The sequence below is a fragment of the Phyllostomus hastatus genome, unplaced genomic scaffold (genome assembly GCF_019186645.2).
Source record: "Phyllostomus hastatus isolate PE091 unplaced genomic scaffold, TTU_PhHast_1.1 phas_contig_322, whole genome shotgun sequence".
Lineage (NCBI taxonomy): Eukaryota > Metazoa > Chordata > Mammalia > Chiroptera > Phyllostomidae > Phyllostomus > Phyllostomus hastatus.
The window spans coordinates 6,328-23,870 of NW_025333851.1; the positions used below are offsets into that span (position 1 = coordinate 6,328).

Sequence of the window (17,543 nt, forward strand, 5' to 3'; positions counted from 1 at the left end):
GGGTGGGATGGAGCCTCTGGGGATCTCCAAGGTGGGTCAAAAGTGTTCACCAGGTTGATGGAGTCTCAACCTGGCTGGTTGAGACCAGCCTATTGGCTCTGTAGGGGAAGGGCTCAGCCAAGGGACAATGGCCTCTGCTTGCCCCAATGCCAGACACTTCTGTGTCTCCTTATGTAATACCACTGGTGCCCTTCAAGCTGCCACCCTGGTGCTGGAACTCAGAGGGAGTGAGTTTGAGTAAGTGAGCCCATGTGTGGGTTCCCCAGGAGGAACTACTTGGGACTCCAGAAGGCCCCTCTGCTGATTCAGTCTCTGCTGGTTTTTGCATCTAGAAGTTGTGGGGACTTATCTTACTGGCACTGGAATCCTGGGCTGGGGATCCTGGTGTGGGGCTGGTACTCCTTGCTCCTGAGATATCCCTCCCAAACTTTAATCCTTGTGAGTGTGGGGCACCCTCTTCTGTGTCTGCACTCCTCCTACCAGCCTGGTGGATGTGGTTTCTTCAATTCTGTAGTTGTCAGACTTTCATTCAATTTCTAATGTTCCTGAGTGATGATTGTCCTATATTTTAGTTGTGATTTTCATGTGGTTGTGTGAAGAGGTGAGCCATGTCTGCCTACATTGCCATCTTTACGGGAAGTCAAATGATACATTCTATGGATGTGTTAGCAGCTTTCCCCAGCCACCCCAATGCTTGCTCAATGATCCCACGAACAAAGTGGCCTTGTTAGCAGGATGGAAGGTATGCATGAGCTCAATAGCACTGATTTCCCATTATTAAGTTTGACCTCACTAATACTATTTCTAAGTGCCCAAATTATAAACTTCGGAGACTAACACTGAGATCCTGATATGGTGACATTCCTCAGAGGAACTTCCCAGACACCTGGTGATATGTTGATTGCATCAGACATCTTCCATGATGGAAATGGCTAAAATTCGTCCTTACTGGAATAGACACACACGCTTGTGTATGGATTTGTCTCCCTGTTTATAATGCTTCTACCAGCATCATCTTCATAAACTCACAGAATGCCTAATCTCATCAAGATATTTCCCATAGCAATTATTCTGATAAAGGAACTATTTTCATAGCAAAGGATTATAGCAGTGAGCACATGCCCAAGAAACTATCTAGTCTTACCACATGCCTCATCACCCATAAGTGGCCAGTCTGTTAAAATGTGGAATGGCTTACTGATTTGGTTAAGACTCCAACAGGAGTAAAACTCCATGAAAAGATGGGGTTCCGTCTTGCAAGATGCAGTATATGCTTTATATCAGAGATGATTATATGCTGTTGTCTGCCCCTTAGCCAGAATACACGGGCCCAGGCATCAAGGAAGTGGCCCTGGAAGTAGATCCTCACTATTATTAACAGTAAACCCACTAGCCAGAATTTTGCTTCCAATCTTTGTAACTTTTACCTTTTAGTTTAGAGTTCTTATTCTCCTGGTGGAGAAATGCTTCTGCCAGGAGACACAACAATAATTCCATTGAACTGGAAGATGAGATTCTCATGTTGCAATTTGAAGCATATGTGTCATTGAACCAGTGAACAGAAAAGAGAGGTTACTCACCTCACTGGAGTTATTGATACACTATTACCAAGGGGGGGAACTGGATTGCTGCCACATAACAGATATAAAGAAGATTATGTCTGGAAACCAGGGGATTTTTCTGGGGAATCCCTACAGTAAAAGTTAATGGAAAGTGAGCACAAGAAATAAAAAGGCAGGATTACTGATGACTCAGACCCTTAAAGAAGGAAGATTTAGGTCACTCCTCAATGTGAATAACCACAATCCACTGAACTTATGGCAGAGAGTAGGTGAAATATAAAATGTGTAATAAAAGAAGGGAGCTGTCGATGCCAACTGTAGCCTCATGACCAAATCTGGAATCAAGGATTGTAATGGTTGTCTCTTTATATGTATGTGATCCTGTGTGTATGCTGTTATTTTCTTCTCCTCATAATTTGCATGTACAAATTGTTGAAGATTAAATCTATAGTTTAGTCTGTATATAACAGCATATTCAGTAGCAATTCATCTATATTTTAGAAGTGATTAATATAGTCAAAAATTCTTAGTGACTGTTGGGACTATAGGCTTCCTCGTTTTGGGAAAAGGATGAGAACTTCTTCACTTGTTCAAAGGACAGCTTTAGCTTATTAGATGGAAATATGGAGGAGCCAAGTCATTGTTATTTGGAAGTTCAACTATGTGTGGAGGCATGCGTGTGAAAGATCAGTAACCAGGAGGATGGGTGTGCCATTATCAATTTATTGCCTTATAAATCCAAACTTAACCTCCATTGCCCTATTTGGGATTCTGGACCTGGACCTTGTAAACACTACCCTTTGCCAGCTGGTGTGATATTAAACTTTGTCCATGGAGGGAACTGGAAGGGCCTTGGAGAAAGAAGAGGCTTCTTTTCCTGGTTCTGCCATATCTGGCACACCTCTTGTTTCTGCAGTGTTTGCCCAGCCTGTGGGACACCAGTGACACCCCTCCAGCAGAGTTCATTGACAGCTCCACAGGTGGTTTCTTGGCAAGTTTCAGGAGCACGACAAGCCCAGTTCAGCTGCATCCTTTTGCCAACTTCCTGTACATTTTGTTGAAACCCTGGAAGGAGTTTTCCTGCTTGCCAGCCTTTTCCTCTGGCACCTCAGCAAACTTCACCATCACCCACCAGGGTAGCACCACACTCTCCCCGCCGACACACTCCCCAATGAGGTCTGAAGCATTAGTAGGAGAGGAGGGTATGTATTGCTATGTGTTACCTACTTTGGAAGTTCGGGTTAGTCCTAGTGATGAGAACTTCTCCCTACATATGCTATTCCTATGTTCTTTAGAGATTTTTTCACTCATTAGTAATTAATTCTCTTATTATTTAGCAATGGTTTATATTAAACTTTCATCATTAAAATTATTGTTTTCTTCTTATTATTAGACCCTTACTGATGTAGGAGTCCAGGAGAAGAAAGACATTAGATGCAGAAAGACCAGCATCACAGGTCATGTAACAGTATCATACTTTTAAGCAACTTAAGTGTGTGGTGCCAAACACGCAGGCATGGTCGGGTGGCAGAGGAGTTGGGGAGGTGGGACTGTACCACTTAAACCTGGAGAGTCCCTCTGCGCCAAGAAAAAGAATGCTTCTGTTTTTCATGCTATGCTATTTCATTGTTTATTTCAAAAGTATTTTTCCAGGTAACAGTAGGTAAAATAAGTACACTAGCTAATTTAAAAATTAATTTAGGCAGACAGTAATAAGAATTTTCTTGGACAAATTATTTTGAGGTTAATCTTTAGCTAACAGACAACTGATGATATTTTATCTAAGAAGTAAACTCAGTGTTGGTCTTTAGAGAGAGAATGCCCCACTGTGGCCATGTAGAGAACTTACAACGAAGTATTTGCTGGGTTTGTGATCTGCTTCCTTTGTAAACCAGGCACTGTGGCACTCAGCGCACAGTAATACACAGCTGAGTCTTCCTCTTGAGCTACTTGTTTCTTCAGGTGGAAGGATGCCTCACTCTGGTTAAGGTCAGCCGTGAAACCTTTGGTGCTGCCTCTTGAGATGTGTTTCAGGAGAAACTGGAGGCTGTGTTTGGGGTACTGGACATACCAAAAGAGGTAAGGACTCCCAGAATATTCGTAGTTGCACTTCACCTGCATCGAAGTCCCTTTAAGAACTGAGATGTGGTCCTCAGGCTGAGTCACCGTCTGGGCTCTAATTCCTCCTGTAACACCAATTCTAGATCAGGGATCATCTTGCAGACAGAGGACAGTATTTCGTTAAATTGGTTCTAAATCAGAAGACCATAGAAACAGAATAAAAAGAAATTTTACTCACTGAGTGTCAATATGATCACAAGCACTGAAGTGAGGATGGGCTTCATGTCTGAGCTGAGGAGACACAGGAGGCTCTTTTCTGGACACAGTTCGGCCACATGGACCCTGGCAGAGCAGTGCGTGCATTTACCCAGCATGTAAAGCAAAAGTGTTTCCTCAACGGGCTGACTGCTTTCTGACTTTCTCCTAAATTCAGTTTGTGATGTTTCTTCCTGTAGAGGCTGAATGTGGTACTGCAGATGATCTCGGGTTTCAGGAAGCCTTTAAATTCTGAGCCAGAATGGAGGGGGAGTGGGGTGGCAATGGGGTCGGGGGTGGGGAGGAACTCCCCCACAGTTAATAAGGGCAAGGGTAATGCTATATTAGGTGAAAAAGCATGTCACCAGAAGGATCCAGAAAGAGATGTCAATGACACAGAATAGAAAGTGTAACATACAAAGTACTAATGGAAAAGTAGATACAATAAAAATGGGGAAAAGAAGGAATGGTCAATAAAATATACCTTCATGAATGTAGAACCATTTAGAAATTAACAAATAAATTTGAATGCTTACTTTAATATCTGTTGCAGAAAAATTCCAAATGGAGATAATATTTAATATTTTTATATAAAATAAAAACTTTTTTTCATAAATTTACAGTGGTCATAAGGGAAAATATCAGACTTCAGAGAGATGTAAAATTTCATACAGGTATGTTAACTAAATGTTAAATATTACCAGATCAAATTATTTTTCCATCTGTCATCATTGATTCTGACCTTTCCCACACCAGGAGTGGTCCATTAGAAATTTAGTTCTATAACAAAGGAACAATTAGTTGACCTAGAAAGAAGGCAGTTCTAGAAAGGTGGTAGGTTGAAAATATCCCTGATCCACTGTGCTTTGCCAGGGACCTCTGTGGTGACCAGCCAAGGCAGGCTCTGCCGAGAGCTCAAGCAAGGTACCCCACTTGGGTCTCATATATGAATCTGGGGTCAGGTAGCAGGGAACTCCAGAACAATGGGCAGAAAACTGGATCTTGGACAGAGTTTGGTTCATAGGGATCAATGGACCTTGAAGGAGGAAGCATTCTCTTGAGAAAGCCTCTCCTCTAGCCACCAAATAGCTGAGAAGAAAGCAACAAGTAGGCTGAGTCTCATCTGTCCTTCATGAAGAGGAGGACATGGGGATCAGAGAGCTGAGAGGTCTCCTAGGATTTCCACACGTAATGACACTGCTTCTGCTACCAATGCCCATCTGGCTGCTACACTGCTGACCACAGAAACAAAAACCTCTGGCTTTGCACCTTCATATGACTACCTCCACTTAAAGTGCCCTGGTAATCAACCACGTCAGGAGGAGAGTAAAGGTAAGGAAAGGATACCTCAGAAAGCAACAGGGGCCTTATCTGGGTCAAGTATAATCTGAAAAAAATTATAGGGGTCAGTGATCTAATTTCTTTAGTGAATAATCAGGGCACATAGTTTAAAAAAATGACTGAGAAATCATTTACAAAAGAAAACTCTGACAAAGACAGAGTATCTCATTGCATACACTATTCATTTACTCATCTTCATGCAGTAATTACAATTCAATGAAAGGAAGAGAATTCTTTAAACTTCAGACTGTGGTCATCATGAACAAATACAATGTCCTCAGCGAGTCCTTGGTTCATAGAGAAATGGTATATGTGTATGATGGCCACCCTGACCTCATTTCTGTCTCCCTTCTGCTGTCCAACACGTTCCTCATACACCTGCGGGCACACCTGGCTGCTTCTGCCCTGTGACTGTGAAGTTTAGGCCACATTTCGAAATTCAAATGACCATATCCTATTTCTTTCTCTCCAATTTCTTTTCTTTTTTTTCTCTTTCCTCCTCTCTCTCTACATATGTTCATTTTCTCCCATTTTATCTTCTCATTTCCTTTCCCCCTGTTTTTCTAGTCTCAGAAGAGATACAATAGAAGGTAGATATAACTAGGATAATTTTGAAGTGATAGTAAATGTTCCTATATTAGAATTTTTAATCATGAGAACCAAAACTGTAAGTAGGTAAGGTATGTGTTTTCTACGAGAGCTTCCAGCTTTACCATGGCCCTAGCTGATGCTGTCTGCTTGGAGAGTCATCTGTGTTATGCCCAGCACAACAGCAGAACTTCCTGGCAGATAAATATACAGAAATTCCCCCTGTTCTTATAGCATATGACTAGTTCACATGCTCTCCTCATTGTGGCTAACCCTCTTTTAAATTTTAAATAAGATTCAACTATGTCAGAACTTGAGAAGAATGTTTCTGATTTAGAGTAAATCCTACAGTGCCTCCAAAGATCCAAAACCATTGGGACAAGTAGCCCATCAGCCCTCATTCCATTCTCTCCTGAGGACCATCCACACATTATCCAGGGCAAAAAACTATAAGCTAGAAGGGGACTTTTTTTTTTAAAGTAAACTGGTTTCCTCTTCATAATGTCATTTAATAGAGGTTACTATCTTAAAATACATCATCAAATTGCACCTTTAGGGTTAACTGTGATTTCTTCAAACTATTTCTAAATAAATCCACAAACACTTATTGAAGATCTTCTAAAAGCTGGACCTTGTGCTATATTTTAAGAAATTAAAAAAGGAATGAAACTTTGTCTCTATTCACAAGACATTGCACTGTGTACAGTAGGAAAGATGAACATGTGTGTGCATGTGTGTGCATAAAGTAGCACCCAAAATTTTAAAATGAACCCAGAAATAAGGAGACATTTCTTATAACTGAGAACAGTTAGACAGAGATTTCATGAGAACATAATCATTTTGTGTTTGTTTGTTTGTTTTAGATAAAATAGAAATGTTACAAAGAGATGAAGTAGAGATATTAGCTTTGGAGTAGAATAGAGACATTTCCTAGATGAAGATAAAAAACAATGAGATGAACAAAATTATAGAAAGAAATAAGACAATATGAAACATAATAACCTAACCTTTATTAATTTATTATTCTTAAAAACATATGAATATATTCTAAAAATACATGTGTGTTAAATATATGTATACATGTATTATACATTTATATACATGTATGTTAAATACATGTATATAAATTTTTACCTGACTATAATGTTCAAATGCAATGTTCAATTGCAATTTGAGTTATGGTACTCAATTATATGTCCTAATTAGTTATTGATGTTACCACACTTGCTTCATAATATTCCATAAAATGAATTTATCACAGCTCTATACCAATTCTCTGAGAAACACTTTGTATGTTTCTCATTTTTCCCACTATTACCCCCACCACACACAAATGCTACACTAGATGTAATGAGCTTGTCTCTTTAGCAGGGGCCACAATGAAGTGAACAGAAAACTATGGGGCTACTTGGGATAAAAGCACTCAAGGTAGGGGAATGAGTACCTGAAAAGGCCCTGGGACTGGAAAATGATGCCAGGTCAGAACAATAGCAAGTGCAGTGGGAGGGAAGAAAGTTAGTAAGAGTGAATACAGCTGATATCATAGAGGCATAGGGAGCCAGATGAAGAGCCTTGTAGGTCATAGTAGAGTTTGCTTTTCATGTGAGCATGATGGAAAATCACTGCAGAGTAGTGAGCACAGAGCCCACATGACCTGAATTGTTGGGAACTGCCCTGCCTGGTATCAGAAGCTGTAACCCCCACCTAGGCTAAAGCTGAGGGAATGCCCTTGGAACTGTAAGCCAGCTAGGAGACAAGCTTATCTCCCTGGCAGGAGCACTGCTTCTGCTACTTCATTCATAACTGAACCCCAAAGCTTGGTCGGTTAGCCAAAGATGGGTAAGATTCCCCAAGGGGGGAATGATCTAAGACAGGCACGATCACGTGGGAGGCCCCCAAAAAAGGATTCTGGGGGCTACAGCAAAGGGAGATGATGGACTCTCACTCCTTGGCTTTGACATAGCCTGAGTCCTCATCCTCTGGGAGAAAATCTCCTTATCTCTTGGTTGCCTTAGTTCCCTTGCTCCACCTAAGCCTGAAACAATGACAGGGTGGTGCAGCTCTGTGCTGAAAAGGGTGGATTCCCCGGGTGATCAGGCCTAAGAAAGAGTATGTAAAATCCTGTGAAACCTGCTTTGTTTAGAATGCTCTCAGTTGAATGAGAAGGGTCCAAGGAGTAAGTTAGTTTGTTCCTTAAAGTTTTACAGCTGTTTGACCCTAATTCAAAATAGGCCCTCAGACTTCCTTGTTATCTATTGTTTGATCTTTACTTCCTAGTAATGAGTAATGAGCATTTACCTGACTTCTTATGCAAACGAAACCAATAAAAAAACTCTCCAGAGGGGGGAACAGGGCCCTCTCCCTACTAGGGAGGGTGGCCAAGGCACTCCCCACGTGAGGAGTGGCCCTGCTGTTCCTATTCCCCCACAGGACCTGGTTGTCTCTGTGTATGTTTTTCTCGCATTTCAACGAGCCATCTGCAGCGTTCTGTGATCACTGCTGGCTGGTGACCCACGCATCACTGAATTAGGTTTGAAAAAGGTCACCCTGCTGTGTGGAGAACAGACTAAAGAGGGACAATGATGAGAGAAGGGATATCAGTAAGGGATATTGCCATCAACCAAGCAAGAGATAAGAGTTGCCTGGAATGGAGGAATGTGGAGTGGTAGAAGTCAAGAACCCTGGTCAATTCTGGGTGCACTGTGAGTTTTGCAGAAAATCACTTTCACACTCGAAGAGATAATGAAGCACAAACTTTATTACGGGGGGGAGGGGGGGGCCCAGGGGTTAATTCCAAATCCTGAACCCATCAAGCTGGGTTAGGAGTTCTTTTTATATACCAGTTACACAGGCAGAAAGGGAGGGGGAAAAACTGCTAAAAGCAAGTGAGCATACAGAGGCAGAAGCGAAAGGAAGGTCAGCATTTTGGCCTTGAGATAACATTACCCTGATAACGTCTGCCCAGCTCCTTATCCAAAAATAATTTTCACTCAGCTTTTTCCTGATAAATCTTGCAGGTGTTACAGAGAATGTTGTTTATCAAAGAAACTACAGATCAAAGAAACTACAGATCATTTATGGGACTTTCTTTTCCTGCCACATGAGGAAATAGCTGATTAGATTTCTCAGTGAATCAAATAGGATCAAATATGAGAAAAACTGAGAAGACAAGGATGACTTTAAAGTATTCAGCCAAGGAAGTTAGAGAAATTTCTAAATAGAGTTACCTTGCACCTGAATTAAAAAAAGAGTTCACAAGAAGCAGGCGTGAGGTAAGGCGGGCTAAGTAGCTGGAGGGGTTGAAATGAGATCACCTTAGAGTGAAGCTGTTGCTTCTGCACAGTTGCCTCTGCTGACACGGCGCAGGCTCCTCCTGTCCAAACTGAGACTCTCGCTCAGGTGTTCGGAGCTGGGGGTGGCATATTGCACGATCTGAGGTTTTCCTAGGATTCCCGCATGCACCCACACAATGTGGCATCTTTTAGAGCACAGAAATACGTAGTAGAGTCCCCAGGCTGGCAGGCTGGGATGGTGAGGCTGATGAAACTGGCTGCTTTCTGGAAGTTCAAAACATACTGACCCTCTGTCACATTTTCCACGTTGTAAGACTCCTGATCAATAAGGAAAATCATTTCCCCACTTGGTGTTTGTTTGTACCAGAATAAATAATGACTATGATGGCTAGCTTCATATATGATTCAAGGTTATAGCCTCCTTCTCCAGCATAGAAATTGCAAGCTGGGGTTGAGTTACCTTCTGGGCCATGTGGGATCCTAAGAGAGAGAGAGACAGAAGAGAGAGAGAATGAATTATGCTGATTCTCCTGGTGGTAGCTTTAGACTTGTAAGGAACTAATGTAGGACTCAAGAGTTCTGATTCCCCTGCCCACTTGATAATAATAATCTGCTCCTACCCCCAGACTTGGGAGCTGAGAGGAGCCTGAGGCTGTGTTTGTGGACGTCTGTACCAGCTGTACCCAGGCAGATGGAGCCCTGAGTCCTCTCAGCAGGTTAAGGAGCAGCAGGTTAAGGAGCAGCATGTTAGGAGGTCTTCCTCTGAGTGAACTGTGCTATGTTCTATCTCAAGTCAGGTCTAAATGCATGGTCTGTGCCTGACAGGGCACGTGTACAGTCACTGAGCTGTAAGATGCTTCTGTGCCAGAACAGGAAGTGTGATTTGCTTATATCAGTTTGCCTATGTCGTGCCATGGCTTGTTGACGTGGCTGGAGATTCTAACCTGCCTGTTTAGTCTTTTAGTTACTAATTAACAATTCTACCTGGACATGCATATGAGTTAAATTGAATTGTAGGATATTACTGATTCAACCATTTGCTATATTCAGACAGTGCACCTAAGATGGACTTGTAAATTTCAAAAGAAATACAGTTTATTATGATTATGGTGACTTTTGGGAAGAAATAATCATCCATCTTTTAGTCTGGTGGGGGTTTTGTTGTTGTTTGTCTCCAGTCAAAATCTACAGTAAAAAATGGTCACAGATTTTTCTTCCAGACAGGAAGGTAAACTTCCCTCTCAATCACCCTAGCTTTTCTCCCTACACTTTAAGGCATTGGTTTTTGGGGAAATTATACTGGATAAAGTTACCTGTCTGTTTAATGCTATCACAGCAAGTTTCCTGGTGGACAAACTTTGTCTATGTCACTAAGAAGTTTGTGCTAGAAAAATCTTGCTTTCAAATCTTTCACCCTCCAGTGAAAATGAATGCAGTCAAACTCACCAGACCATGCATTCTCATGTTTTCATATCAAAAAGGTAGCCATTGAGAAACTGCAAATATGTCTTCATTCCACTGTGGCAGCAGTGGTGGCTCGTCCGAGGCCTTCACTGGGCCCAGCACCGCCAGGCTTCCGTTTCAGCAGCATGTAACTTGGTGCCTGATTTAAATGCTTGCCATTAATACACTGCTTCCTGATGGTGATTTAATTGACTGCAGCTTTTAATCATCTATTTTTCCTTTTCCCTAGATGAATATAGTAATTTAGTGACATCTATATGTCCATGATGCATTGTGAGAAAATAGGTTTTGTAAAAGTGCAGGATGACTCAACTAGTGATAAAATATCAGAAAGTGGTTCTCGGTGGGAGAAGGGATTTAACTGGAAAGGGGAACAAGGAGACCTCTGAGGTAAAGGAAGTATTCAGTACATTGTTTTGTTACATAGATGTCTATAATTCTCAAGACACATTGAACTGAACATTTAATTTTGTGCATTTCATTGTGGGAAAAAATTATATCCCAATAAAAAATGAACCAAAATAAAATGAAAGATGAATGGAAAAAATTCATTTTTCCTTTTTGCTGTTGTTACAGAAACTTATTTGTACTTTACTAATAGTCACAGAGCAGCAGCTATAGTTTGCTGAAATTAAAATGTACTCCCAACCCCTGTGACAACAGCCCAACACATGTAATCAACAAAGACTAGCTGGACATTAATATGCTCTGAGAGTAAAAATATAGACAAATACAATGATTAAATAAAATGGAAGACCATACATAACTCTGAATATAAAGATCAACAGCTACACATAATATGGATAAATCTCACAAAGGTAAGAGTATATTTTAAAAGCCAGAACAAGAGAATATGCTAAATGACTCTGTGTAGCCTGCAAACACAGAGACATCCAGTCTGTGCTGTCAGATGTCAGGATTGTGATTAGTTGGTGTGGTCCAGACATGTGACTTGATCTAGATATTTGTTACCTGTGTTTTTTCAGTTTGTGACAATTTATCCAGCTCTATAATTGTGCAGGTGCACATGTCTTTGTGTATAGGTTATTTCATTTTGGTTTTTATTTGTGGAAGTGAATTTACTTACCATAAAATGCACTGTTTCTCTATGTTCATTTCAATATATCTGGAAATTTTATATACCTATATAATCACCACCCAAACAAAATAAAGAACATTTCAACAACCCAGAAAATTTCCTGTGCCTCTATCCAGTTAAACCCTCCTTCCCAGAGGAAACCACCTTTGGACTTCAGTCACCATAGTTCAGTTTTTCTGTTCTTGGATTTATGTAAATGGAATCATATAGCACTTAGGGGGAGGGTCTGGTTTCTATTGGTCAACATAAGGTTTTAGAGATCCACCTTCTGTTGTATCAGTCAGTGGTTCATTCTTTTTATTACTGAGAAATATTCCTTATACACCATAATTATTTATACATTCTGCCAATGATAAATGTTTGGTTTATTTCCAGTGTCTGGCAAACATGAATAAGGCTGCTACAAACATTTTTTAGGGTCATGTGTGGAATTGTTTCACTTCTCTTTAGTAAATACCTATGAATGGATTTTCTGGGTCATGGCAAATCCCCAAAGTGATTGCATCATTTGACATTCCCACCAGAGTCCACAAAGATCCAGTTGCTCCACATATTTGCCAATATAAGAGGTGGCCTGATGGTTTGTTTTCAGCCCTTCTAGTGGAGTGAATAACTTCTGAATGTGGATTTAATTTTCATCTCCCTGTTGACTTATTAGGCTGAAGATATTTTATGTACTTATTGGTCACCATAGTTATGTATTTTGTTATTGTGTTATCATTTTTATTATTGATTTATGAGAGTTCTTTGTATGTTCTGGAAGTAATCCTTTTCTAGATATCTTTCTGGAATATATTTTTAGACTTCAAAATACTTATAGACTTTCTAATATTGTCTTTTTATGAGCAGAAATGTTTAATTTTTCTTATGACCTATATATCAATATTTTTATGATTAATATATTTTGTAGCATGCCAAAGAAATCTCTGCTCACTCTAACATTTCAAAGATAATTTAAACCTGTTTTGTGCTATTTTTAGTAGTAGCTTTTGAGATTAAAATAGGAATCTTTAATTTATGTTAATCTACTTTCAAATAACATTATTTTTCTTCATAAATAAAATATGTTCTTGTTGCATCTAAATATGCTATCAATACCCACAATATACTGCTTTTATTTTGACTTAAAGATATAATGCTTTTTAATGTAAATAAAGTTATCAAAATTACCAACAGGACTTTAAAAATTTTACCCAGATATCTACCCTTTCTGATACTCTCTGTTTCTTTTTATGAATCTGAATTTCCATGTGATACCACTTCCTTTTAGCATAAAAACCTTTTAGTATTTCCTGTACTGCCGGTCAGCTGAAGACATGTGATTTTTACTTTTACCTCTCTGAAAATATATTTGTTTTCCTTTATTTTTAAATAGGAATTCTAAATTCTCTTTTTCAAATACAGTTTACATTCAATATTACTTTGCATTGGTTTCAGGTGTACAGCATAGTGGCTAGACAAACATATACTTTACAGTGTTGTCCTTTCCGCAATATTTCCACTACTCACCTGGCACCATTCATAGTTATTACAACATTATTGACTATATTCCTTATGCTGTACTTTACATCCCCATGACCATTTTGTGTCTGCTAATCTGTACTTCTCAATCCCTTCATCTTTCTCACCCAGCACCCAAAGCCCCTCCCTTCTGGCAACCATCAGTCTGCTCTCTGAGTCAATGAGTCTGCTTCTGTTTTGTTTGGTCATTTAGATTTCTGTTTAGATTCCACATATAAATGAGATCATATGGTATTTTTCTTTTGCTGACGGAGTTATTTCACTTAGCATAATACCCTCTAGGTCCATCCATGCTGTCACAAATGGTAAGATTTAATTCATTTTAATTTGCCTTTCTTTATTTTTTAGATCAAAATGATTTGCTTGGATTAATCAGGGGCACCCACAGACCTCGCATGAAATAGACATTGGGAGACAAGCACAGTTTTCACTATAATCAGAATTCTTTCATATGCATTAATTAATTTGATTTTCAATTAAATTTTGAGGGTATCATTGATTAATAAGGTAATATAGATTTCAAGTATACAATTCTGTGATATATGATCTATGTATTGTATTGTGTGCCCACCACCCAAAGTCAAATCATCTTTCGTCACCTTAGTTTGGCTCCCTGTATTCTTTACTACCCCACCCACCCCACCCTCCTTCCCTCTGGTAACCACCATACTGTTGCCTGTGTCCAGCAGCCCCTCTTCTGGGTATCTACCTGAAAAATTTGAAAACATTTATTTGCAAAGATATATGCACCCCTATGTTCATTGCAGCATTATTCACAGTAGCCATACATGAAAACAACCAAAGAATTTTCCATTAATGAGTGGATAAAGATGTGGTACATATGTACAATGGAATACTACTCAGCTGCAAGAAAAGATGAAATACTGACATCTGAGACAACATGGATGAATCTTGAGAATATCATGCTATCCAAATAAGTCAGAGAGAAAAAGGTAAGAACCGTATGATTTCACTCATATGTGGGATATAAAATTGAAAGCAACAAATGAACAAACAAGAGAAACAATTTTTTTTTCATTTTTAAAGTATATTTTGGCTGGCAATAGAATTCTAGATGGTCATTTATTATCTTTCAGCACTTTAAGTATATTGTTTCACTGTCTTCTGGTTTCCATTGTTGTGAGTAAAAAAATCAGTCACTATTTGCATTATTGTTCCTGCATACATGCAATGTATCTATCTTTTTCTAGGGATTGCTTTTAAGATCTGATCTTTATTTCATTGTTTTACAGAGTTTTGATTATAATGTACCTAGGTGTGGCCTTCTTTGTATTTGTCACACTTGGGATCATTGTTCTAAAAAAAAATGACACTAATTCCATCATACCAGCTCCACACTCATGACTTCATCTAAACCCAATTATCTCTCAAAGATTCTACTTCCAAACACCATTACATTGGGAGTTAGCAATCCAACATATGGATGGGGGTGAAGGCACAAAAATTTAATCCAAAATGGAAAGGAAGGCAGCCAGTGTCAGAAACAGCCCATCCTAGCTGTCAGGGGGTAAAAGAGGAAATATTTCACTTTCTCTCTTCCCACCTACAGATCTCTTGCCAGTTTTTATCTATTGCTGAATGCAGTAAGATGTCAATAAAGCAAGGTGAGACTGGATGATGCCATTCATGGGCATTAGACTACCAGGGCATAGAACAGGACAGACAGACAGAGAGGAAGCCTGGATTTAGGTGAAAGGGCAAACCAAGAATAACTAACAATGAGGCAAGGAGGAAATAAATCCTGGGTATCCTTGCTCCTGTCTCAATGGACTCCTCAGCTGAAGTCATAAGGTCAGTAAAAATAATCTAAGAGAATTCTTCATGGTTTCTTATTAGAATTAAGAGTTTATTCTAGCATTTAAAGTTTGACCACTGTTTAGATGTGGTCAAAGATGTTTCCTTGTATAGTTATTATAGCTCAACTTTGAAAATCAGAAATATGAGATTACCTTACTCATTTGGCTTCTTAGCCAATAATAGACAGTATATATCTTTCTCTTATGGACTGAATTGTGTCTTCTTAAAATCTTATGTTAAAACCCCAACCACTAATGTGACTATACTTGCTGATAGAGACTATAAGGAGTTAATTAAAGTTAAGCAAGTTCATAAAAAAGGGGCCTTCAATTAATAAGACAAATACTGCATAAAAAGAAGACACTAGATATCCCCCTCTCTCTCTCCCTCCCTCCCTCTCTCTCACTCTCTCCTTGGGTGCAAAGGGAAGTAAATGTGAGGACACTGCAAGGAGGCAACTGTCTATGAGTCAGAAACAAACACTCAGCAGGCATCTAACTTGCTGGTACTTTGACCTTGGACTTTCAGTCTCTAAAACTATGAGAGAATAAATTTATCTTGTTTGAGCCACACAGTCTGTGGTATTGTGTTATGTTTCCTATTCTCTAGACTCTTTATATTTCTTACTTTATGGATGAATATGAATTCCCCCTGTGCAAGCCTCTATGGTCTCTCTATAAAGATACTCCTTGTTTAACAAGGAAATATATAATAATACTAAAATCTTATAGTTTAAACTAATATTTTAGTTTAAAGAGCTGAAATGGGTCAAAATTTTGGCTTCCTTTCAGATGAATTATCTTGGAACCTGAAGCCCAAACCCAGGTGACTGAGCACATCATCCTCAGGATAAAGATCTGGGTGATGACAAAGAAGACTGAACATTCAGGGGGAGGATGCTCTGGATGCAGCCTTTCCAGACTAGCTGCCTCTCACCTAGTGAGGAGCATGAACCTGAGGAGGGGATTCCTTCAGTGCCCTGACCTACAAGTCTTTCCACATCAGTGTTTTCTGAGAAGTTGTATGGGGTGATGAATTAATGTGAAGTTGGGGTGAATTTTCTGTGGCAAGGACTGAGTCAGAGGGGGCATGTCCATCTGTCCATCTTAGCTGTGGACACTTAGTTGTGCAGAACACTAAAGACCAGATCCTAGGTTCCTCAGTTGCTTTGTGAATGCATGAAAAGCACAAGATTACAGGGCTTTAAAATAATTAAATAGTTAAAAATATCTTGGTAGACATTCATCTCACAATAGAGTTTTTCTACAAATGTTTTCTCTGAAGGATTGGAGTCTGGAGAAGAGAGAAGCCTTTCTGACTGAGCACTTATGGGGCTCAAAGTTTTGGTTCTGTTTAACACTGACATCCACCCCTCTTTACCTGCAGAGCAATTGTGAGCCTCTTAGACTTCTACGAATAGTCTGGGCTTGGTTCATTTCTGTGAGAAAACTCTAAATAGAATCAAGCAGTTATATTCTCTCACTGCTTAGGGAGAGAATATATCTTCCCTCCCAGGGCTGCCCACAGCCAGGCCCCACCTGCAGCCCTCTGGGTTTGTGCTCAGCTCCCCCTGCAGCCGCCCCCACTGTGTCACTCATAGCACAGTAATACACCGCCGAGTCTGACATTTGGAGTGATGATTTCTCTAGGTGGAAGGAGCTGCTACTCTTCACAAGCTTGGCATAAAACTCTTCATTCTCTACCTTCTGGCTGTCTGTTGAACTCTTCAGGAGGAGCTGGGGACCTTTATTGAGATACTGGACATACCAGAAGAGGAAAGGGCTTGAATCAGTGGTCTGGTAATTGCAGTTCAGGATAATACTTGTCCTCTCAAGGCGGGTAACAGGGCCTTCTGTCTGGGTCACTGAGTCTCCACTGGTCCCTCCTAAAAGAGAATTACTTTGTTATGATAGAAACGTATAGGGAGAGAGTTTTCAGCCAAAGAAGAAAACTAAAAGTTATCTATAATTACAGGAAAATGAAAAAGCATTAACATTTAAGATAAAATGTTACTTACTGAGTATTAAGATCACAAGAATGGAACAGGTGGCAGAAAGCATGCTGGCAGAAGAAAATGATCCTTGCTCCCTGGAATACACTGAATGCAATAAGGCTAGTCCCCAGCAGGCCCTTAGAGACACTCCTCACGCATAACTTAGAGCCCCTTTCTGCACAACAGTTTTTTTTGTTGCTACAGAGGCACCAGAGTCAAAGCACCACCTGAACACAACCAGGAACCACATCAGAAGGAAGCATTGCCCCCTGGTGGTTATCACTCAAATTACACCATAACAATGTCCTGGACATGATTTCTTCTAACACTTAGTGGGATAGACACAGGAGAATGGAATACAACTCTAAGAAGAAAGCACTGAACATTCAGTCTAAGTTCACCAGTACTCTTGGGGGAATCTTTAATTATAACTTCCATCATTTCTTCCATAGTACAGAGATCTAATGCTTCCCAAATAATCGCAGATACAATTTTTAAGTGACTTAGTATGAGGTCTCTTCCTTGCATATGTCCCCATGATTCTCATG

General features: G+C 39.8%; 2 gene segments (V, D, J or C); both read right to left on the reverse strand.

Annotated features, from left to right (window-relative positions):
* Positions 1-3,188: 3,188 nt before the first annotated feature.
* On the reverse strand, positions 3,189-4,055 carry LOC123819488. The segment is given in 2 exon segments: positions 3,189-3,748; positions 3,862-4,055. Coding segments are annotated over 2 exon segments (477 nt in total).
* A 6,555-nt stretch (positions 4,056-10,610) lies between these two features.
* On the reverse strand, positions 10,611-17,282 carry LOC123819487. The segment is given in 3 exon segments: positions 10,611-10,703; positions 16,541-16,887; positions 17,020-17,282. Coding segments are annotated over 3 exon segments (483 nt in total).
* Between the last annotated feature and the right edge of the window lie 261 nt (positions 17,283-17,543).